The sequence below is a fragment of the Spinacia oleracea genome, chromosome 3 (genome assembly GCF_020520425.1).
Source record: "Spinacia oleracea cultivar Varoflay chromosome 3, BTI_SOV_V1, whole genome shotgun sequence".
Taxonomy (NCBI): Eukaryota; Viridiplantae; Streptophyta; class Magnoliopsida; order Caryophyllales; family Amaranthaceae; genus Spinacia; species Spinacia oleracea.
Window position 1 is genome coordinate 4,059,913 of NC_079489.1, and position 26,297 is coordinate 4,086,209.

Genomic DNA, 26,297 nt, shown 5'->3' on the forward strand with positions numbered 1-26,297 from the left:
ATGCTTTGGCTTGTTGAAATTGTCATTATATATAGACTAGTGACAAAGTAAGTTGCAAGTTGGCCCAAAGATGGTCAACGGTTGACTTAGTGCGGCAGCAACATGTGTGGCGGGGCCGGAGCTGCCGGATGGTGCGGGTCGACATGCAAATGTATTAAGATGGACTTATCACTTATCGGCTTTCTTGTTTGTTGGTTCAATATTTTTTTATTGTCTAATTATAATTAAATAAGAAGTAAAACTTTTTAAATTAGATTATTCAAGAAGAAGAATATATAGTTTAAATATTGCACAGTTTGTAATTAATCGGTGTATTAAAAAACGTTTATAAAGAAGCGTTATGTTGAAGAGTAGTGGGAAAAAAAAAATTAAGCTTATCAATAAGTCTCACTTTTTATTTTATGTAAAACCGTGCTCATTTGAAAACTCAACAATTACCGTGTTTACAAGATTAGGACTCTCAGCCTCATGTTTTGACATTAAAGTCTTGACCAATTGTCATATTACATGTTATTCTTTCCAAAAGGAATATAAAAATAAATGAAAATGATTTGACCATGGTATTTATATTTAAGATTTTAAATATAATAGTGCAATTACTTGGGATTTCGCCCTAACCAAAACAACTAGTTTTATACAAACTTTTCTATAATGCGATCTTACACAAAAGACCACCTTAGTGTCATATAAGTTAAGCAATTGAACCAATTAGTTAAGCAAGAGAATTAATTAGTTAAGCAATTGAATCAATTAATTAAGCAATGTAACCAATTAGTTAAGAAATGAAGCAAATTAGTTAAGCTACCAAAGTGGTCTTTCCGGTAAGGCGGTCTTACACAAAAGTTGCTGCTAATTTTAACTTATACAGTACCTCGTCTTTGTGCTGAAGATTATAGTGTTATGTTCAGGAGCAGTTGAAATTAAAATATGAATTCATTATTTTGTTTATATTTTAAAAATAATACATGCACATAAAACCTATTGGTTTATAATCGATGAAAAAAGTGTGAGATTTAATATTTCTCTTATACTACATGTTAAAAAAAAATTAGAACTTGATGCAGGTGATGCAAACAATACTCCAACTTTTTGGTGATATTTGTTAACTATTTAAATGGTCCCAAATAAAGGTGTTATAATTATTTTATGTTGATACCAAATATCATGTTCGTTAGCTTATATGAAGTATAATAGAGTTTCGGATCAGATTAAACAAAAATATTATCGATCTAACAGAGTTTGTACAAAGTAATATTATTTACATAAATATTTTCCTCATTTGATTATTTCTCTAATTTATTTTGGCTTTATTATGTCCTTTTTTAGGGGAAAATGAGCTATGTGCATATGTACATAGTGAGAACTGGAGAAGTTTTTGAATGACAATAATTTTTCAAATACGTAAAATAAAATTTCAAAAAGTAAGTGATGTGTTATGTAACATTGTCACCCCTTTAACATGCTACCAACAAATAGAATGGAAAACAATGCTTAAAACACTAATATGAGCATCATAAGTTTAAACTAAAACCACAAAAATCTAACTAGAAAATCATAGATAAATTTAATTAATCCCACAAAAATCTAATTAGAAAATCATAGATTTTTAAATTAACCTAATCTAAGCTTAAAATAAGTACACAATCAATAGTAACAAAATCTTTAGATCTAAAGTCCACTTAAAATTAATTCAAACATTTCTTAAAGCCTGTATATATTGAGCAAAAAGTGAGCAAAGAAATTAAACAGCTAAAATCAATAAAATAAAAAAAACCAGACATATTCAATCATAGTTAATATCAAAACAATTCACTCAAAAACTTATGCTCACAATCTATTAAAATTAGCACAAATCATAAATTCAAGATTCATTAAAAAAAAACCAGCAAAATAATTCAAAAAATCATACAAAAATGGAAAATATTAAAAGATAGAGAACATTGACAAAAAAATATAAAATGTGATTTTAATTTACCCTAACAAATAACTTCAATAATAAAACAATATCCGCAAATATGGTAGTTTTAAAAAACAATCACACTTACGAAGCTAGTACATATTTGATGTGTTCCTCTGATCATTTGTAAATAAATGACAACATGAATTTCTCGTAAAAATAACATGAATTTACTTAATTAATTACAAGAGATTAGCCTCGTAAATATATTTTCCAAAAATATGTCTGTAAATGAAATTTGTAAGTTACTTCGTATAACGTGAAATTATACATTATCATGTGAATCTTTATTTTTTAATCGTTTGATATTATACTTGCTTTTCTTTCTTTAAATTATTTTGTGCTCTCATTTTCTAGCTAAGAATTGAGCAGACAAATTCTTGAAATCGAAAAGAATCACCAGATTTTTGAAATCGAAAATAATACCAAAGGTTACACATTCAACTAAGTAAGTCCTAGAAATAGCTTTCGGCATCGTAAACAACAATACTTGTGATGATTATTAAGAGAATTATATACTTAAGGAATCAATAATCTAGTACTTTAATTTTTTAAATAGTAACTTATAACTTGATGAAGATATTGGTCTTTCGTAAATACTTTTAACATTTTATGTTCCAAACCAGTATCATAAAAAAAAATAAAAAAAAAATAATGTTGGAGTTAGGATAGAAACACGATATTACAGGCAACTCACCACAACATTATTTGTTTGAAGAAAAAGAGAAATAAAAAAAGACGTATGGGGAATCATCTTTTACGTTATTATTTACGAAATATATATTATAATACTAGATTAGAACCCATGCATGCACAAATATTTAAGAAAAAAATTTTATCATTTAAAAAAAAAAAATTGAGTAACAAAAGAATAGTTCAAAAATTAAATAATACGTAGTACAAACGACAAACTTTTAGTCAAAATAAATAGGGAATGATAAACTTTTAGTCAAAATATAGAATATTTTCCATAAAAGTTAACTAAAATAAATAAAAAAAATAAAAAGAAGAAAAATGTTGCCGGGAAAACTTTTCACCAGGAGGTGACACGTGTCACTCCTGATGTCTGTTTTAGTATAATGTAATAGATAGATTAAACATTCATGTTCTTTTACTATTTCTATTAACATATGATACACCATAATTATGTGATTGTGTAACTTTTTTTTGACGGATTATTATTATTATTATTATTATTATTATTATTATTATTATTATTACTATTATATCATGAATAAAATTCTAACAAAGTCAAACATTTTACAAATAATTAGTGGGAAGCCGAGATACAATCTGGGTTCCACAAACGGTTTTATTTTGGCGCCGAGATACAATTATTATTATTATTATTTATTATTATTATTATTATATTATTATTATTATTATTATTATTATTATTATTATTATATTGTTATTATTATTATTATTATATTGTTTTTATTATTATCATCTCATGTTTGATTTTTATATCTTTTTATGTTTGATAAAATTGACAAATGTATTAAAGAACCTTCTAAATAATTAAGAAGATCAAAGTGAAGATTTAGAAAGTGATTGAGCTAAAATCATGTTTATGAGTACATATCATTGCAAGAGAAGGTATGATGTCACTTGCGGAAGATCAAGAGACTTATTTGTCAATTATCGAGTGTTGAGTCTTGATGATAAATGCAAATGAATTGCAACATTCCTCAGCTGCGTCTAAATTTGTTTTGGTGTCCGACAAAGTGCGAGTTTCTTATTTTTTTTGTTAATTTTGTTGTTTATTTTGTTATAGTAGTTTCAGTTCAGAATCTACCGAGAGGTTTGAAGAATGTAGCTTGTCATGAAAATATTAATGCAATAACTTAGATTTCAGTTCTCGATCCGAATGCTAGTCCAAGTGTTCAGATTCAAGATGTTCTTGATAACATTAATGTCGGCGCCCAAGTGACGGGGATGATGTACAACCTCATCAGATTCAGTTCTTGCTACTAATGTCGGCCGACAGGGGCGGAATTAGGGAGGCTGGTGGGGGCCATGGCCCCCCTATGATATGTTTAAGTATTAAATATGCACTATAAAATCATATGTCTAGTATAGCTCAAGTGGTTGTTTTCCTTAAAAATTGGAGGTGCAAGGAGGTACAAGTTTCGATTATTAGCTCCGTAAATTTTATATTTAGTTTTCTTATTTTATCTTTGTTTTTCAATGTTATAAAAATTATATGTTAAAATTTGGGCCCCCTATGTATAATTTCTGGTTACGCCACTGTCGGCCGAAGGATGAGGTTGATGCATGTACAACCTGTCAGAATCCCGTTCTTGGCTTCTTCATACTAATGCAGGTCCAAGTCATGCGACTGATGAAAATGAAATAACTATAGTGAAACGTTGAGTATCATTTTATTATTTTTTTCTGTTTTCTGTAATGGCAAGGCTAAAATTTCAATTCCATGTGGCCCGTTTAATGTTGAACCACTCCTTGTTGGATATTTCATGCGATCTTACAAGAAGTGCATGATGAAACGTACGCCTCAGTGTACCAAGACATTGATGATTACTTTCTTCTTGATGATTATGCCACAATTAAGGAAAATTTGCCAAATACAACCTAATAAAGTTCTTTATTTGCCAATTACAACCTCAAATTTTTATTTTTGTCAATTACAACCTTAAACTTATACATCTATTTTAAATTACAACCCGAAATTATTTTCTGGCAAAAATCACCGGAAGATAATGTCATAATATTATTAAAAAAAATAGTTACATATTTTCTATAAAAAAAATTAAATCGATAAATAAGAATTAAATAAAAAAAATAAAATAATTGAATTTTTTTTTTTTTTTTACAGATATTATGTACTTCATATTTTTTTTAATAACGTTATGACATCTTTCCGGTGATTTTTGCCGGAAAATGATTTCGGGTTGTAACTTAAAATAGATGTAAAAGTTTAAGGTTGTAATTGGCAAATTAGAAATTTGAGGTTGTAATTGGCAAATAGAGAACTTTATTAGGTTGTATTTGACAAATTTGTCCACAATTAATGAAAAATAAGTGTCTTAATCGTGTTAACCTATTTAACCTAACTTTTACTCTATCAATGATAACTTCTACTCCATAAATGTTATGTTACTTTTTAATTTTGTTTAGTGATAATCTGATCTGGTTCGATCCAGTATATCATTGAAAGAGAAGATAAGTTGTCACTTGTTGAAGATCAAAAGATTATATGTCCATTGTCAAGTGTTGGGCCTTGATGGTAAATGTAAATAGAATGCAACATTCCTCAGCTCCTTCTAAATTTTATTTTGGTGTCCTGGGTGAGTTTCTTATTTTGTATTTTATTATGTTTGATCATATAAGTTTTATTTTTTTTTTATTTTTTTTATGTTTGATAAAATTGACAAACTGATCAAAAAATCTTCTAAATTATTAAGAACTAGACTTTAGCCCGTGCGTTGCACGGTTTCTATTAAATTGTTACGTTAAAATAAAACTCCTACATATATCAACGGCTATATTTTATATATTAGATTAAATTGATTTTTTATTTTGGATTGAATTTCATTTTAGATTTATTTTTTAATTATTATAGTGTTTGATTTTGGATGATTGTATATAAGAAATATTAATAATTATTTAATAAAAATATTTACGTGGCACCTAATTATTTATCTACGTGGCATTCGACTTTTTAATTCAAAAATAATTTTGAAATCTTATTTTTCATTGGCTGAAACCATTAGATTTCCTACGTGGCGCTCTAGTATTGGATGTTTGATTTTGGATTGAATTTTATTTTAGATTAGTGTTTGATGTTGGATGAATTTTATTTTAGATTTATTTTTTAATTATTAAAGAGTTTGATTTTGGATGGAATTGTATATATTAGTAATTAATATTTTTCATTGGCTGAACCCATTAGATTTCCTACGTGACGCTCTATTATTGGATGTTTGATTTTGGATTGAATTTTATTTTAGATTAGTGTTTGATGTTGGATGAATTTTATTTTAGATTTATTTTTTAATTATTAGAGCGTTTGATTTTGGATGGAATTGTATATATAAGTAATTAATATTTTTCATTGGCCGAAACCATTAGATTTCCTACGTGGCGCTCTAATATTGGATGTTTGATTTTGGATTGAATTTTATTTTAGATTAGTGTTTGATGTTGAATGAATTTTATTTTAGATTTATTTTTTAATTATTAGAGCGTTTGATTTTGGATGGAATTGTATATATTAGTAATTAATATTTTTCATTGGCTGAAACCATTAGATTTCCTACGTGGCGCTCTAATATTGGATGTTTGATTTTGGATTGAATTTTATTTTAGATTAGTGTTTGATGTTGGATGAATTTTATTTCACAAATTCTTATTTACAATGGGTGTACAATAAATATTGTACACCGAAGTAAAAGTTAACTCAAAATGTTTAAAAGTTAAGCTTTTATATGTAAAAGTTATCTACTTTTAAGTGATAAATTTTTTCATTTTAGTAAAACTTATTTTTTCAAAATCACTAATAATGTATAAAATTAATCATTTAATCCATTTCTATCAACTATTTTTTTACAAATATAAAAGTTAATCAAAACTAGGTTAAAGTTACGAAAAAAGGAGTAAAAGTTATCTTGGTGTACAATAAATTTATTGTACACCTTGTGCGCGCAAGACCTTTTGATTTTATTTTAGATTTATTTTTTATTTATTAGAGCGTTTGATTTTGGATGGAATTGTATATATTAGAAATTAATTAATTAATTTAAATATCTACGTGGCACCTAATTAATTATCTACATGACACTCGATTTTTTTAATTCAAAAATAAATTAGAAATCTTATTTTTCATTGGCCGAAACCATTAGTAATCCTAGGTGGCGCTCTAATAGTTCAGCAAATATGCCTCCTTTATATATGTATATTAGATTAGATCAAAGTGAAAATTTTAAAAGTCAGTTAACTAAGAGTCATGCTTAATTGATCTACACAACTTATAATATACGTTTACACAAAATCTAAACTATATTTCATATTTAATTTAATGAGTATTACTAGTAACAAAGAGAGAGAATGTTTAGTTTAATTTTCTTTCTTGCTTATTGTAAAATTATTCGATGTCAAAAAACAGAAGAGAGAATGTCAATGAAAAAGACTAGTTTTTCGGGTACATACTCCGATTTCTATTGTTGACCAATTAAATTTGACAATTGAATTACTTATCTTAATCAAGGTTTGTGGTCTCTTATGACTGAAAATGATTACTCCGTACTTTTTTTTTATTTACACTAATATAAACCTGGTCCATGCTAACTTAGCGTGGACCAGGGCAACGGAGTAATTTGTATGGGTAACATGTCACGTGACAGTTATTTTGTAATTTTAAATAGTAACTATATGCGTATTACAGTAACTATGTGTTTTAAAGAGTTACTATGTGTTTTGAAGAGTTTTAATGCGATTTGTGTCTAGCCCACTTTATATACGTTTTAAACTTTTTTATTTTTCAAAATTTCAGATCTACATTCTGTTCATTCTCTTTCATTTTCTCTCTCTTCATTTTCTCTCTATGCTTTTCAAAATTTAGCCCAAATTTCTAGGTTTTGTTCGATTTTCTTCGTAATTATCTTATAATTCTTATGATTGGATCTATTAGATGAGGAAAAATTGGAGGAAGTAGTAGATCAAGAAGGAGGTTCGTCGTTGCCGAAATCGAATCGAAGAATTTGCGCTCGCTACAAATCTTCGCAAGAATTTTTAGAGATCACATATCGGTTTGTTGTTTTTTTTAAAGAATTTTAAGGCTATTTTTATTTAAAATTGAAAATATTTGTTGTTTTGAAGAAATTAATCTTTGTGTTTTACCGAAGTATAGATTTCACTTCGCGAATTCGATCAGTGACTTCACGATTTTAAATAGTAACTATATGAGTAATACAGTAACTATATGGTTTAAAGAGGTACTATGTAATTTTAATGGTTACTATATGTGTACAATAGTTACTACTTCGTATATTATTTTAATGGTTACTATATGTGTACAACAGTTACTATATGTGTACAATAGTTATTATTTTGTTGAGTGATTCGAAATGTTTATTGTTTTGTTGAAATTAGGGTTAGTGTTTCACATAGTTAGTATATAAATGATATAGTCACCTTTAATTTATGTTGCGAAATAGTGTTTTTAATAGTCACTGGAATGTTCGTTGTGTTTATGTTAGTAGTAGTTTTTAGAGTAACTATATTTTTTATAAAGTTACTATAACTTTAAAACAGTAACTATGTGTTTAAAATAGTCACTATATTCTTTAGAAAGTTATTATAAGTTTAAAACAGTAACTATGTGTTTAAGATAGTTATTATGTTATGAACAGTTTATAGTGACTTTTTGATAAATAATAGTTACTATACGATTACATTATGTACTATGTTATTTAGAGTATGTATTTGTCCGCTTCTTAGATAGTGACTATATGATTATAATGGTTACTATATGTGTTCAATAGTTACTATATTTTAATAATAGTCACTATATGTTTTATATAATTACTATATGGTTTATATAGTTACTATATATTTGATATTTGTATAAGAAAATAATACGAACTATCAATCACGTGTTATTCCAGGTCACAAAGTTGCACTTTCTAGTGACGAATCTCCAAAAATACTTTACAATATCATTTGAATAAGAAGAAATAATGCCTTAAATTTAGAAAAAATAGACAAAGGCTGTGAACTTTAAGAATTGATGCAGCAAAGCACAAAAGGTAAAAATAGTGTTTGTTGTTTGGGTGAAATTAGGGTAAGTGTTTCATATAGTTAGTATATAAATGATATAGTTACCTTTAATTTATGTTGCAAAATAATGTTTTTAATAGTCATTGGAATATTCCTTGTGTTTATGTTAGTAGTAGTTTTTAGAGTAACTATATTTTTTTAAAAGTTACTATAACTTTAAAACAGTAACTATGTGTTTAAAATAGTTACTATATTTTTTAAAATGTTATTATAAATTTAAAACAATAACTATGTGTTTAAGATAGTTACTATGTTAAGAACAGTTTATAGTGACTTTTTGATAAATAATAGTTACTATACGATTACATTATGTACTATGTTATTTAGAGTATGTATTTGTCCGCTTCTTAGATAGTGACTATATGATTATAATGGTTACTATATTTGTACAATAGTTACTATATTATAATAATAGTCACTATATGTTAAGCTAGTTGTTGTGTGATTATAATGGTTACTATATGTGTACAATAGTTACTATATTATTATATTAGTTATTTTGTCTTATATAGTTACTATATGTTTGAAATAGGTACTATGTGTATTTTATCATGATTTGTTACCATATGTTTATTTTCTTCAATAGTTACTATATTATTTATATAGTTACTATATTATTTATATAGTTACTATATGTTTGAAATAGATATTATGTTTATTTTATCATGACTTGTTACCATATGTTTATTTTCTTTAATAGTTATTGTACGTTTTATATAGTTACTATATTTTTTAAATAGGTACTGTGTTAGTTTATTATGTTATGTGCATGTTTTGATGTTATTCTATATTTTTAATGATATAGTTACTGTATTATGGATAGAGTTACTATATTATTATTACATCAACTATGTCTGCAACTCTGTGACTAAATGACCATCAATAATATTTATAGGTATTATATCTTGTATTATAGTAACTAATATGTTTGGTATAGTTTTTTATGTATATTATAATGTTCTTTTTATGTTCTTTGTTGTCTTATATGTTATTAGTAATAAGAGTTACTATGTTATGATCACAACAATTATATGATCATAACAATAACTATATCTACAACCTTGCTCGTATATGACTATCATTAATATTAAGAGTTACTATATCATGTATAATAGTAACTATATATTTTTAACAGTTATTATCTTATCATTATGTTATTTTTATGATCTTTCTTTGTACTCCATGTTATTATTAATAAAAGTGACTATATTATTTTGACAGTAACTATATGACTATAACAATAACAATAACAATAACTATATATGCAATTCTGCAAGTATTTTACCATCGTTAATTGTAAGAGTTACTATATGATGCATAACATAAACTACACGTTTTACATAGTTACTATGTTATTTTTTCATATTTAAATGTTAAATTATTAACTTAGTTCAAATATTATTGATTCAGAAATACAAAGATGATGCACCCAAAATTGAAATCGTGCAAAGAATACATTCTGCAAGGAAAACAAAAGCAGGAGGAGAAGAAGAAAATCCTGACAACAATGGAAACCAAGAACGTGGTAGAGGAAGGACATGATGTGTTGGTGGAAAAAAGAGACGTGGTCCACGTGGACGTGTCGATTAGTATTTTTTAGTTCAAAAAACATTTGAGTTTAACATGGTTTATTTAATAGATCCAAAGAATTAGAATGTCGTAGCTAAAACAACTAACCAAGTAGTTAATGTTTTCTTTATTATTGTTCAAGAGTTATAATTACTGTTACTTTTGATGTAGTTACTCTTTTATATTTCAGTAATTATGTGATATATAATAGAAAAAGTTACTATATGACCTCTAAACCATCTATATCATATTGTTTATTTTTATAATATAGTAATTGTTTTACAGCTAAAGTTATTTTTCTATATAATATAGTTAATATTTGGATAGAATAATTGTTCTCATCGAAATTACTATATTATTATTATTTTTATTTCATAGTTACTATTCTGAAAATATAGTTACTTTACAGAACATGTAGTTTCTATAATTTACTCTTTTTGTCTGCAAGAATGAATATATACTAGTAATTGTTTTACAGTTAAAATTACTTTTCTATATGATATAGTTACTCTTTGGATAGAATAGTTATTCTTATCATTATTATGTTCATAGTTATTATTCTGGAGATATAGTTACTTTACAGAACCTACAGTTTCTATAATTTAATCACTGTTAAAATTACCTAATTACCCTGGTCCATGGTAATCTTATGGTGGACCGGGTCCATGCAAGTGGAATTGCTTTTTTTTTTGGCAAAGGAAAATTGAAAATCTATTAAAAGGCGTTTACAATCAAGTTTATTTTCCACGTGACGCCCTTTCTCTTCCTTTTTAAAGGGTGGTACTCCATGCATTTACATACAATAAAAAAAATAGAAATATTGTTTCTATAAGACTCGAAACCCTTGACCTTAGATTTCAAACAATAAAGTCGTATCCATCAAGCTATATGTTATTTTTGATTTCTTTCTTTCCAAACAAAATACTTCCCCCGTTCCAGATATATCGCACCATGGTTGACTTTTACTCATTTAACCATTACTTTGACTCTTAATATATCAAATTGTATGCAAGTAAAAAATATAAAAAGATATTATTTAGAAAATATATATTGATACGAATCTAACAAGACTCCACATGACTAAAATTTCCTTACGTACGAGTCACAAAAAATTGCCAAAGTCGTAGTATGAATAGTGTAAAAAACAAATGGTGCGATATTTCCGGAACGGAGGAAGTATAACAAATGATAAAATAGAGAACAAGAAAAATAATATAAGCATTTAATTTTCTTTGTATGTAATGATATAAATATGATTTTTCATGTAATGACCCGGGGCATCGCCCGGGATAAAAAACTAGTGATTACTTAAAACATGTAATCGTATTATTATCGATATTAATTTAATTTACAAAATTAATTAATATCTTCAACTTGTTTGAAAATAGAAATAATAATAATAAAAAAGAATGTAAATACCTACTTATAATGGATTGTTTAGCGCACAAAAGTTGGTGGCATGGTTTGGTTGTGTCATCAAGAACAATTCAAACTTGATAATCCATACCCTAACTAACACATTCTAGTAGATGAACAGAATAATTAAAGGCATATTAAATGGAGGAAATATGTCATCCACTTTTGATTTATACCACTCATTTGTGTAACCAACAACCCATTCATTGGACTTGGTTTTATACTTCTCTTTGTTTCTCTACCAAACTGATAGAATGTTAATTAGTAGTAGCATTTATAACATTCTCGTGTAAACATGACAATCTATATACTACCTCTATTTCAAAAATATCTTTACACTTACTATTTGCACGGACTCCAGTGTAATGTTTGACCGTTAATATATCCAATTTCGTATGGCAAAAAATAATAAAAAGTTGATATTTATAAAATACATTTCGAGATGAATCTAACAATATATCTCGTGATAATATTTGATAGATATAATAGTGAGAATTTATGGTAAAAGTTTTGATTTTTGGACACATTTTTCAAAGCGTAAAGATTTTTTTGAAACGGATCGGAGGTAGTATTAAAAAGCATTTATAATGAAATTCATCCGTTACGTGGTACTAGACCTGATCAACAATAGCCGGGCCGGTTCGCCGACCTGAACCGACTGACCCAAAAAAGTGCGGGTTTGGGTAGCATAAATATGAATTTTAAGACCAAAATTCGAACTAGGCCCAAAAGGCCCGTTTTGCTCGACAAAGCCCGTACCAAATTTATGGGTTTGGACATGATTTATTTTTTTTGTGTTAAAGTCCGGCCGGACTCGAATTTTGATCACCTCCGCATGATACTCTCCCTCTTCCTTCTTTCAGAGTATCAAGGTTCTAACAATAAGTACTTTTCTACTAAAAAAGTCATATTTTATATATTAATATTAGCCTATTTTGGCAACACTAATTGAGATAGAGTTAAAACTTATAAGTTAACTGAAATTGAAAAGGTTGTAGATGAAACTAATTTAATAAGTTGCTGAAATTAGTAAGATGAGTTATTATTCAGATCGCCACGTAGGATTACCATGTCATCATACATATAACTAATTTTATTTTAGATTTATTAAAATAAAAATAGATAAATAAAGAACCGGTAAAAGATAATAAGAGATGAATTTTATAGAAGTCAACCACTGATAAAAGATAATAAGAGATAAATTTTGCTAGGAGTCCAAATAGATAAATAAATTCTTAATAAAAGATACAGATTTTTCATGAAATACCCCCGAGTGTTGGCGTAATTCACCAAATGCCCTCGACTTTCAGAAATTCATAAAATACCCCTATTTCAATATTTAATACACGAAGTACCCCTATTTCAAAACTTAATACACCAAATATACTTAATGACGTCATCAACCCCATAATCAACCACTTAACGTGTAATAAACCCACCTAATCTCTAATTAATACCCCTAATCAACCCACACACTAACATAACCCATCCATTAACCCTCTAACCCACCCATTTCTTTTTCTTTTCTCTCTCCCCTTCCTTATTCCATTAACTCACCAGACCTCTTCCCCTTCCTTCTTCCATTAACCCCTCAAAAATCGAGCAACCTAGATTGCAGATTCCTCCACCACCACGCCCACCGTTTCATTTCTTCTCTCTCCTCCTCCTGCCACCGTAACAACCACCACCACTGCTATTAAATACCCCTCAAAAATCAAGCAACCTAGATTTACGAATTAGTTAATGATTTTACGAATTTTTCATGAAATGCCCCTGAGGTATTACTTAATGCACCGAATACCCCTAAACTTTCCAGAATGCACCAAATACCCCCGAGGTTTGAATAAATAACACAAAATACCCTTAATGAGCATTTTCCGTCCATTCCGTTATGTCTCCGTTAACATTAAATTTTAACCCTTGATTAAAGCAACTAACCCAAAAAAAAATCAATTAACCCAAAAAAAAAAAAAAAAAATAACCCCCAAAAAAAAATCAATTAACCCCAAAAATAATAATATCAATTAACCCTTCTTCTTCCCTTCTATTCGTCGCCTTCACAATTCCACCTTCACAATTCCAACACCCACAATTCGCCCAGAAACTCAACTTCTACTCCCCTCCAAAAATGGATGATTAGTGGAGAAGTATATAATTAATCCAACACCCAAAACCTACATCAGTTCATATGGAAAATTGGACCCATTAATGGAGCGGTACCTTTCTGTTTTGTTGTTCAAACACCTGCCGACTTCCCGGATATTAAGCGTTAATTTCTCGAATTTGGAAGTTTTCGTCGCTAATTGACGGAAATGTATACAGATCTGTTTGTTTCTTTGACAAAATCCGTGCTTGCTTTATCGATTTTGTGTGATTGTTGATAATTTTGTGTGTTTTTTGGATTTTTGGGTCTTTTTCTGGGTGGATTTTTTCTGGGTTTTGGGAGAAAGAGGAGATACCAGGGAGGGAAATGGCGTTGTTTTGGTAGCTGGGCGGCGATTTCCATGGCAGAGGCAAGAAGGAACATGGGCGGTGGTTGTTGGGCGTTCTTTTCTCTCTCCTCCCAGGCTCCCAGCCAAGCTCCACCACCACTACCCTCTCTCCTCCCAGCCATGTTTTTCGTCGTACGTACGCAGTCCACCCATAGCCACCACCGCCCAACAATCCCGGTGGCTATGGGTGGATTGTGTCCCGGTGGCGCACCAAGGAAGGAGATCGAAAGGTGGGCTTCGTTCCAGGCAGAAAGGGGGGAGCAATGTTGGCTTCCAAATCATCATCTTAGCCTACAACGAAGCAGATGATGGTGGCGGAAGTAAAGAAAAAGAAGATGGTAATGATGATGATTGATGGCGTGAAAGAAAGAGAGTAGTATAAGTGAAAGAAAGCCCAAAGTTTTGATTTTTTTTTAAATAATAGTTAATTAATTTTTTTTAGTTTTAATTAATATAATTAAGTGTTAATATTAGGATTAGTAGAGAAAATGGTTGAGAAAGGGCAAAAAAGTAAATTCACGCTAACGGAGACTTAACGGAATGGATGGAAAATGCTCATTAAGGGTATTTTGTGTTATTTTTTAAAACCTCGGGGGTATTTGGTGCATTCTGGAAAGTTTAGGGGTATTTGGTGCATTAAGTCAAACCTCGGGGGCATTTCATGAAAAATCCGATGATTTTATTGAAATCTAAAAATCAAATTGAAGGCAAAATCAAGGAGAGTAATGAGGTCTAGATACTCGGACCAGATTTTCAGCTAAATTTCTACCCCCTCCGTTTCTTTTTGTTTGTTAGGTATTCCTTTTAGGGTGTTTCACAATGTATGTTACGTGGGAGAATCTTGACTTTTATAAAATTATTATATTGTCAGTTTTTATGCCAACTTTTAATTTTAATTGGTCCATTTTTTTCAACTCATTAAATTTTTTACAATTTCCCAAGTATGTTAAGTTAGCAATATGTGTGCTTTTCCATTATTGGTTCATTTTGATAAATAAAGCAATCTTATTGGTTGTTGTAATGATTAGTGGATTGCGGTTTTAATTTGGTTTATTTTTTTTAACAAAAAAAGAAAAAAAATCTTTATTATACGTTAATAAACGTGCAAAAGTCCAAACGTAACAAACAAAAAGAAACAGAGGGAGTAACTATTTTTCTCAGAATCCATTTTCTCTAAATTTCGCGTTCATCAGGTTGTCGCTTCGATTTTTCTGATTGTTTACTCGATTAGTTTCTTTGAGGTTGTTCTTTGTTTTCCTTTGAATCTCTTCAAATTTCTCTGAATTTATGTTTGAGTTGTAATTATTTTTCAATTCAAACCCACTTTTTCCGCCGCCGAAAATTTCAATTTGATTATTCCATTTCGTCAGCAAAGACCTTGTTCAGTTTGAATTGCTGATTTGTTTGCACAAATTCCTCGAAATATAACAAGATCAAAGCTTGAGATCGATTATCATGGTGGTTGTTGATCAATTAAATTTTTGTGGATATGACTCATGTTGCGATCGTAGAACATCGCAACTCACGAGAGTTAAGCGAGGAACTTGGTTCAGAGAGTTATGAGTCATGGGATGAGAAAGCCAATGCACTCATTCGCCGACAATCGCATTCCAACTATCATCATCAATGAAGTCACTTTCGTGTCGATCTCATTAATCTACGGTAACTTTTGTGTAAGACCGCGCGCCTTACTGGAAAGACCACTTTAATTGCATAACTAATTGATTTCATTACTTAACTAATTAGTTCTAGTGCTTTCCTAATTAGTTTCATTGTTAAACTAATTGGTTTCGTTGTTTACTAATTAGTTTTACTGCTTAACTAATTGATTTCATTGCTTAACTTATATGACACTAAGGTGGTCTTTTGTGTAAGACCGCCTTACATAAAAGTTTATAATTAATCTAATACGGAGTAGCTGATTTATTAGTGAATTTGCCTTTCGAGTTCTCCGCCAATACGCAAGGTCTTGGGTTGTAGGACTACTAATCTACTATGCTTAAATTTGACTTAAATATATACCAATTAAGGTGATTGTTGTTAGGGTAAAACCGTAAAAAGTTGTTTACGATGAAAAAGTGTTTAACCACGTTTTAAGTACAACAAGGTTCTATCCTAAAGTCGATTTAATAATACAGGAAGTCACACATTGTACATTTGTACTTACGTACGACTGTACGAGGTATATGTTAATCATGGTCCTCCTTTATTTATATGGATGATTAATTATTTAATTCCAACCCGGCTTCTTTAATTTGGAACAAGAAATTCATTAGACCGAGTTAATTGTTTGCCCCTAAGAGGGCACATCATTATGGTTTTGGATCCTCTAGAGTTCTAAAATAACTCTACAACGTAGAGTTTAAGCATATCAACCATTTTTATACTCCCTCAATTCCTTAATGCTCGACTTGTTTTGATCAGATACGTTTGTCAATGTACAACTTTAACCACCAATTTCTTTAACTACATATTATATAAACTTATAAAAATATTAATATTTTGAAAATATATATTATATACTAATATTTGTTTTTTTATATACTAAAAATAAAATAGGGTCAAAATGAATTATGTGAATAATGCAAAAAGTCAAGCCGGGTTAAGTATTAAGGGACGGAGGGGGTACATCGGATACCGGACGTGTAATTGGATATTATACATGTACTTGATTCGAATATGATGAGAAAGAAAAGGCTAAATTAGCTAAGTAGTATTGTTGATAATTATCCATTTAGGATGCGCTCTACATGTTCACCGGGTTTTTTTGGTTCATCTTATCTAAACTTACCTGAACATGTTATAATTTATTAAAATTTATTTTAGTTATAAGTTGTAACTAATTAACTTTTCTTTTTCCTTAGCCTACCTTATACTACCTCCTTTGCACAGACTCTGTTGCAATGTTTGACCGTTAATACATCCAATTCCGTATGACAAAAAATTATAAAAAGTTGATATTCATAAAAAACATTTTGAGATGAAATTATGGTCAAAGTTTTAATTGTTGGACATATTTTTTTTAAGCGTAAATAACTTAATGGAACGCAGGTGGTATGAACTTATTTTTTTCCTGAAATAAGTGGAAACAAGGTGAACAGAACCAAACCTTAGTACATAAGAAAAACACAATTCATATCAATAAGGCCTCGACTCTTGAGTCTTGACATAGTAGTGAGACTGAGCTGAGGATCTGTCTACGTCTCTACCATATGTCACATATTCGAATCCCCATTCACAGTCTGCCATCTGTATTGTCCTCGAGGCCCACAATTCATACACTATTGACAATTGCTGGACTATAGCCAGTAGTATCATCCCAATACTTTGACCACAACATTACCCCTCCATAGTCACGTGACTTCTTTATAACCGGAAGTACTTGAGATTTCAGTACATCCGCCGGAATATACCCGTTTCCGGCCACCCATTTGGCCGCCGGCAACCCCATAAACAACCTCTTTATATATCCTGTTGAAGACCATACATTCCATGAATTTATAAGATTTGTAATATTCCCATCAATGTATTGACATGATGTGTGACCATAAAATTGGACCCAAACATAGTCAAATAGTCTAGTTTTTAAGGCCATATCCAAATATTTGCTAGGAAATGGACATAGAGGGGCTGCAGTTAGATACACCTTTCTTTTTCCTCGTCGATTATACCGCGCCAAGTATCTTGCTAGGTCGTCCCAATGTCGCGTTGAGTTCGATTGGTCGATAGCAAAGTCGATACCATCGAACACCGCGTTACCGAGAGGCCTATAACTCGAGGTATTCCCTCTGTTTCCTATTACTTTTCCTGTTTGTAAAAAAAAAACACGCGTGTTAGAAATATTCCATATCGCATGCATGATTGATAATATTCCTTCCGTCTTTTTTTTTCTTTACGTTTTTGTTTTTTGTTGTCCTAAAATTTTCTTTACATTTCATTTTATATTATCACATAAACGCTTTAATATTCTATCAAAATTTGTGTCAAATAATTATTTAAACCAATTAAATGCGTTGGGTCATTTAATATCTTACACTTCTCCATTAATTAGGACATTAATTTGTTTTTTCATTTTCTCAATATCATAATTTTGATAAAAGTAAAAAATTATAAATAAACGTAAATTTCCTGTTAAAATAAAAAATAGAGGAATTCAATGCACATTAATTAGTCGCTAAAACACGTGTAAAATACCAACTATAAAGAACAAAAGATGAATACTAGTGTTATTTTTGTTTATTTTATTTTAATTTTTAAATTAACAAACAAATAAAGATTATTGAAGTGCGTGAAAGAAAGAGATAGAAAAATGAGTTAAGTATTAAATCAGGTCAGGTTTTAAATGACAAAAATAAAGTATTTTGAATTACCCGAAAAAGAAATCAAGAAAATCAATAAGAGACAGAAGGAATACCGTACCACCCAAGAAGTTGTCCCATAGGTAACGCGAAAAATTCCTCGTATCTTTCTTAGAGGAAAAACCATAATTTCCTATAGCGCCCCCTAAAGAGAGCATAACCTTAACACCCAAAGATTGACAATACTCCACTTCCGGCCCCACAACGGTGCACCCACCCGAAGACGGATCGCAGTGTCCAGCTAGATTCAATGACGGGGATTGACCGGACCCAAAAACGTTAAGGAACGCAACGTTTACAAACTCGTACCTTCTTGTCGCGCATGTTTCGTTAAGGGTTCCCTCGAAGCCGTTCTGGCCCCAATAGATAGAGATTCCACCGGAGTAGGATCTTGTGAAGAAGGAAAAGAGAAGAAGAGAAATGAGGTGAAGAAGTTTCTTAGACATAATTTTGTGATCTAAGGCATGCATTATTGTACGCATATGTGGTTGGCTATTTATGCATGTTGTGATCTATTGTCCTACATATTTATGCACACTCATGATCAGTAATTCACGCTTATGCGCACCATGTAGAAATATAGATCAAGTGGTTATAAATTTGTTGACTCTGACTCATTTATAGGAAATATTATGATATTATCATCTATGAGAATTTAAGAGGACCACGTTATATGTGCGAGAAGAAATCTCTGTAGGACAATGATTTATTAATATTTGTTTTTTTTTTCTTTTCCCCAAAGGTAGGAAGAAAAGAGAATATTTTACGAGGGGAATTTCTAATACATCATCCAAATTTGAAATATCTTGTTATATTTCGTACTCGATCTCCACATATATGTTATGTTTTTGTGTGTGTAGAGAGCCACAAAGGGTAAAATGGCATAGAAAGAATATGGTATCACGTCTTAAGATTTTATATCACCAATTAAGTGAGTTGACATCTACACATGTTATCTGCTGAATGTTTGATTTTTTGGATCGGATGATTTCGTGGGATTAAGACTTTAGAGCTAAGATAGGGTTTTGGGGGTAATAGTGACTTATGGTGAGATTTGTTTAATTATTTAACAAAAGGTCTTGCGCGCAGCGCGCACTACGTGTACAATAAATTTATTGTACACCAAAATAACTTTTACCCAATTTTTTGTAACTTTAACCTAATTTTGATTAACTTTTATATTAGTAATAAAAAAGTTGATAGATAAACATTTTAAAGAGTTAAATGATAAATTTTATACATTATTTGTCAATTTAAAGAAATAAGTTTTACTAAAACTAAAAAATTTATCACTAAAAAATACATAATTTTTACATATATAAGCTTAACTTTTAAGCATTTTGATATAACTTTTACTCCAGTGTACAATATTTATTGTACACCCATTGTAAATAAGAATTTGTGATTATTTAATTAAAATTGATCTGACTAATTTAATTACTTTTACTCATATGTTGAATTGTAGTGAGAATACTTCAAGTTGAATTTTTCTAGTTTGACCACATCTAGTATTATATACTCCGTACTCTTCTAGATAGGGTTGTTTCATTTTATTTCACAAATTCACAGCCAACCTACTGCTTTGACATAATAGCATTGTTTAACTTTTAAGTTCTAAGTTCAAAGTCAAAATTTATGGCATAAGTCCAACAATTTTTTGTTGTTGTTCCGTTATGAATGAGCTACAAGATCAATACAAGTTACAATCAGGGAGAAGAGAAATTCAATCCTAAGACCTATCATCAGTTTTTAACCATTAGGTCAAGACACTGTCGGTAAAATCTATTTGGTCAACTCAGGCAAAGTATAGGGAGTACCCTAATAGCTAATAGGTGAAAAAAAAAACTTATGGAGTGTCAAAAAAGTGAGGAAACTGACTTAATTGATACCCCTAATCTTAATTGCATCCGGTTGTTACTTATGATAAATCCATTTACTAAAGGCGGGTAGCGTCTAACTTTCAAAAAACAAAAAAAAAATCTCACAACAATTAACTTGTAATATTTTTTTTTATTTAGCAAGAAGTACACAAATTCTTATTTACATGGGTGTACGATAAAAATTGTACACCGAAGTTAAAGTTAACGTAAAATGCTTAAAAATTATCTACTTTTTAGTAATAAAAATTTTTATTTTAATAAAAAAATGTTTCTTCAAAATCACTAATAATGTATAAAATTAATTATTTAACCATTTAAAAAGTTTATCTATCAATTTTTTTTAATACTCCGTAATATAAAAGTTAGAGAAAATTGGGTAAAAGTTAGAAGAAAAAAAAAGGGTAAAAGTTATGTTGTGTACTTATAATATAATTACATAAGAAATTGAATTAAATAGGGAAACAAAATGACGCAATTTAGAAGGTGGACCATGGTGCACATAGAGCATGATGCACCTTAAGAACATTAGTATATAATTAAAAGAACTTAACATCTGGTTACGTAAAAAGAACATTACAAACTTTTCTATAAGGCGGTCTTACACAAAAGACCACCTTGATATCATATAAGTTAAGCAATGGAACCAATTAGTTAAGCACTTGAACTAATTAGTTAAGCACTGAAACCAATTAGTTAAGCAAAAGAATTAATTAGTTAAGCAATTGAATCAATTAATTAACTAATGTAACCAATTAGTTAAGAAATTAAACCAATTAGTTAAGCAACCAAAGTGGTCTTTCCGGTAAGGCGGTCTTACACAAAAGTTGCCGAAAGAACATGGACATATATTTTTTTATATTTTTAATAAATTGTGATTTTTATAACAAAAAAGTAAAACATTATATTGCATGTTCTTTTGTGGTAGTGTCATGTTCTTTTATTTATACACATGTGTTCTTTTGGTGCACCATGCTCTATGTGCACCATGGTCCATAGTCCACGGATTGACAAAATGGAACAAATTAAATGGACTTAAAGGGTTGCCTAATTCAATATTATAGCAATACCAATACTTGAGACATGACCTCCACCATCTCCGCCATCTAAACCACCCTTAATGGCGGCTCCGTACCCGGTCTTCTCATCATAGTACCTAGACCAAACCATAACCCCACCAAACTTAGGACCCTCCATTATTTCCGGCAACACCTCAGTTACAACCACATCAACAGGAACATACCCACCACTAGTAGCAGCATCTACACCAGCAGGCAATCCCAGGAAAATCAACCCTGCATTCGCGGTACTCCACTTGTCCCAGAAGTGTACGAGATTGGTTGAATTCCCGGTATCATATTGGCAAGATGGATTGTTAAAGAATTGTACCCAAATGTAGTCGAAAACACCGGCTTTTATGGCTTTGCTTAGATATGTGTCAGGAAAGGGGCAGTGTGGTGCTGCTGATAAGTATACTGTTTGATGTGTGCTGCTGCGGCTGCTGAGTGATTTTGCGAGGGTGTCGTAGTTTTTGCTTAAGCCGAGTTTGATGTGGAAGTCTATGCCGTCGAGGATTGCGTTTCCGAATGGGCGGGAGTTTGAGGTTCCTCCTCCTAGGAAGTTGTCCCAAAGGTAGTTTGCTACCTGTAATCATTCAGAAGATCGATGTTAGATTCGTTTCAATAGATATTTTAGACTGGTTTCGATAGATATTTCAAAAGTGCAAAAAATTTGTACATGTTAGGGTACTATTGTCAGGCCCGGTGGTGGCCCTGTGCATCCTGGTCAATAGCACAGGGCCACACAAAAAATGAGGGGCCATTTTCGGCAGCCCATATACATATTAAAAAAAAAAAGAAAAAAAAGAATGATGTTACACTGTATTCTGTTCAGCTTTCAATTTCCCAGATGAACGCTCTTCCCTTCTCAAGAAAATTCAACGCTCCATTCATTTCTCATAGATTACTTGTTTCCAATATTATCTCAAATTCCCAATTCCAATAATTTTATTTTCAATCCTTCCATATTCTAATCAACAACTTACCTTTCTCAAACAAATCATCAAATTCGTTTCATGGAAGAAAAAAAAATCAGATTGGGGATTTCCAATTTTCAATTGAGTGAGATTTGAGAATTTGTTGAAGCTGAAGAACAAGAACCGGAGAGAAAGATCTAGGTATTTTTGTGGCTTCATGCTAGTTATCAGTTTATGAAATTAGTGATAAATTGAATCTTAGTGTATAAGTATTGCCGTAATGGTGGTTCTTCTTTCAAGTTTTAGTTGTTAAATTTTGGATAGGAGCTCGTAGGTTTGGGACTTTGGTTTTTAGGGAAATTTCAAAGTTTGATGATTTGATTGTCTATTTGTCTATTTATCTCAATCTGGTGGACGGGTGGTTAATTTTTCGGCTATTGAATCAACCCAATATTTGAATAAATTATGTTTTAATTCAAGTTTATATTATGTTTAGCTCAAATTCTGTTTCGATATGCACGGGATTTCCTTTTTTTCGAATTTTTGCTCAATGTTAGTTTCATCTGGGCTATGGAAATGTTGAATAATAGGACATTAAAGCTCAGAAAGGGTCTGTTAATAGAGTTTACATTTGTGTTCTTCTAATTTTGTTTTTTTATGGTTTTGATAATAGAGTTTACATTTTTATGGTTTTTTTTATGGTTCTGTTAATAGAGTTTACATTTTTGTTCTTCTAATTTTTCTTTTTTATGGTTTTGATCTTCCTATTAAAACCCATAATCTCAATATTCTTCTAACTCGAAGTTGGACTTATTTTTCTTGTAATTTCCTATTATTTTTTCCCATTATTTTTGTGTTGTAATTTCGACTGATAGCGTCTATATTAAATTCACTAATGGTTTAGTGTTAAGTATAAAAGATTGATAATAACTTGAGTTGTATTAGGATGTTATTTAAATTTTAAATAAAGTTTTTTTAATTTTTTTTTGGTTTCACTTTATAGGAATAAAATTGTAATGCTAGTAAAGTAATATTTTGATTATCGCACTATTTTTTAATATTAGGGGGCCCATTTTTAGGACTGAACAAGATTAGAACAGGGCCTCCGAAATGTTCGAGACGGCCCTGACTATTGTACTAATGATAAATTCACACGTTAGATTCCGTGGAAAAAACATGTTGCAATTAATCAAGATAACTAGATAAGAATAACAAAATTCTTAGTTTATAGTACAAGAATAGTATTCTTAAGTGTTCATTTTTTATTGTCGTTTTAACTAAATTTTCCGGTTTCTTTCTATTTGTCGCTTTTGCAAAACCACATTAATTTAGAAAGTGAATATACCCTTGTTCCAAATAAATATTCAAATTGAAATCATTAACTAGAATGCTGTTGGAAATGTATTCCTTACAAATTCCTTTTGAAATACTCGAACTTTACATTTTCTTGTGCATATTCTTATAATTTCCATACAATTTTGTAATGACAATGTGTAATTGAATATGGAAGTTATACTGATAAGCCAAGAACAACAATTTAAAAGGAACAAAAAAAGTTAATTAAAACGGCAATTAAAAAAGAACAGAAAAAGTACATTTCACTATTAAATTGCACAAAAACTGCCCATTATTATGAAATTTTGTGGAAGTTAACAAAAAATACACATGGAAAGTGAAGTTAGAGTATTTTCAAGAGGTGGATGTCAACTAATTTAATTGGTAAAATCTCGAAGGTTGTTACCCAAAACCTGTAATTGAATCCCGTCTATATCATTTGTCGCATTGTCTTTTGTGGCTCTCTCTATCCCAAAACAAAAAGAGTATTTCCAAGAGAAACTTACAAAGAATACGGAGTAGCATTTCCAAGAAATCTTCAACAATTATGATCCATTGAAATTCATGTGAATAATTAATACTCCCTCCGTTTCTTTTTATTTGTTACGTATTCCTTTTAGGGTGATTCACAATGTTTGTTACATGGGAGAATATTTCCTTTTATAAATTTATTATACTATCATTTTTTGTGCCAACTTTTAATTTTAATTGGTCCAATTTTTTTAACTCATTAAATTTCTTTACAATTTCCAAGTATGTTAAGTTATCAATCTTTGTGATTTTCCATTATTGGTTCATTTTGATAAATAAAACAATCTTATTGGTTGTTGTAGTGATTAGTAGATTGATTTTACTTGAGTTTATTTTTTTAATAAAAAAGAAAAAAAATCTATATTATACGTTAATAAACGTGCATAATTCCAAACGTAATAAACAAAAAGAAACCGATGGAGTAGTTTTAGTTAAAAGACAAAGTAATCATTTTATTTTCCTCCCCGGCCATAAATGACACCGTGCAAATGCTAAAACGACAATTATTTTGGAACGGAACGAGTACTAACCTCTTGTGCATCATTTGTTGAAGAAAGGGAGTAGGTACCAACACCACCACCCAAAGAGAGGAGCACTTGGATTCCCTTCTTTTGGCAAGCTACAACATCATCCCCTATCCATCTACAACTTCCATGAATGCTTGTGTTGCAGTGGCTGGATAAGTTTAGCTGAGGAATTCGGCCGTTGCCGAACACATTTAGGAAAGCAATGTTGATGTACTGGTAGTTTCCGGTGGCGCAGGCGGCGGCTAAGGTGCCTTCGCCACCGTGTTGCCCCCAGTATGTGGCAATCCCAGCACCGTGACATAGATTCATGAATTGGGTTGCCAAAATGATTAATGTGAGTGTTAAGAAATCCATCTTTATGTTTGTAAAAGATGACTTTATTTTCATGTTTTTGGGACTACGAAATTGTAAGCTAAGGATGCAAAAATTAACGTGGATATAACAACTAAGTAAGTTGACTAAAGTTATGGGAAATTGGGAGGCTATGATAGTATGATATTATCATATATGATCAAATCTCGTCAATTTCACTTGTCTTTTATGGACTTTGATCTCTTCAAAACAAAAAATCAAATTGGAGAGGTCATGCATACATGTCAGTTCAATTTTCATTCATAGGATTTGATTACCGTGAGAAACTACCTTGTACTCCCTCCGTATTTTTTTAAGAGATACACTTGTCTTTTCCGGCCGTATTTATTTAAGAGATACACTTGTCATTTTTAGTAATTTATCAACCTCACCATCTAATTAAATAATACATCTAATATACCCTATCACCCACCTTCCTATTAAACAAATAATTTCATAAACCCACCCCATCCTCCACCCGCCAAAATGACATGGTCCTCACATGTTTAATTATTAAAATATCTATCTAACCCCACCTGCTTTATTATTTTATTTTATTCAATTATTCTTCTTAATACCCGTGCCCGGCCATGTGTATCTCTTAAAAAAATACGGAGGGAGTATAAAATAAAATAAAATTACAGAAATTTATGATCTAAGATGGTACATTGTTCAGCATTTGTTATTTGACCAAATATTTTCGACATTGAACCATCGGGGAAGAAAAAGAATAAGGTGAAGATAATAGAGTCTAAGTTACCCTCTTACTACTTCCTCTGTTCCGCAATAGATGAATCGTTTTCTCTTTTGGACACTATTCATTAACTAACTTTGACAATTATTCTTTCACATTATGTAAAAACAAACATAGTCAAGTGAGATTTTGTTAAATTCCTATCAATGTGAGGATTCCAAATACTTCCTCCGTTCTTATTTACATGATACAATTGGGTTTATGACACTATTCACACAAGCTTCTTTGACTTCACTTTGTTATTTGTAATTAATAAAAAAACATAGTCGTGTAGGGTTTTATTAGATTTGTCTCAATAAATATATTTTAAAATATCAACTTTTATAATTTCTTCTTATCCATAACTAGAGATATTAA

The 26,297-nt window shown here is 30.2% G+C and overlaps 2 protein-coding genes across 2 annotated transcripts; both read right to left on the reverse strand.

Annotated features, from left to right (window-relative positions):
• Window positions 1-17,284: 17,284 nt before the first annotated feature.
• LOC110779388 (acidic endochitinase-like) lies at window positions 17,285-19,083 on the reverse strand. Its single transcript, XM_021983907.2, has 2 exons — window positions 18,652-19,083; window positions 17,285-18,039 (listed from the first exon to the last, which is right to left on the reverse strand). Exons 1-2 carry the CDS (start codon window positions 19,070-19,072, stop codon window positions 17,507-17,509), a joined length of 954 nt encoding a protein of 317 aa, XP_021839599.2. The 5' UTR covers window positions 19,073-19,083; the 3' UTR covers window positions 17,285-17,506.
• A 2,303-nt stretch (window positions 19,084-21,386) lies between these two features.
• On the reverse strand, window positions 21,387-25,215 carry LOC110779749 (acidic endochitinase-like). The gene is made up of 2 exons (XM_021984232.2): window positions 24,839-25,215; window positions 21,387-22,111 (listed from the first exon to the last, which is right to left on the reverse strand). The coding sequence occupies exons 1-2, from the start codon at window positions 25,187-25,189 to the stop codon at window positions 21,515-21,517; spliced, it is 948 nt and encodes a 315-aa protein (XP_021839924.2). The 5' UTR covers window positions 25,190-25,215; the 3' UTR covers window positions 21,387-21,514.
• Between the last annotated feature and the right edge of the window lie 1,082 nt (window positions 25,216-26,297).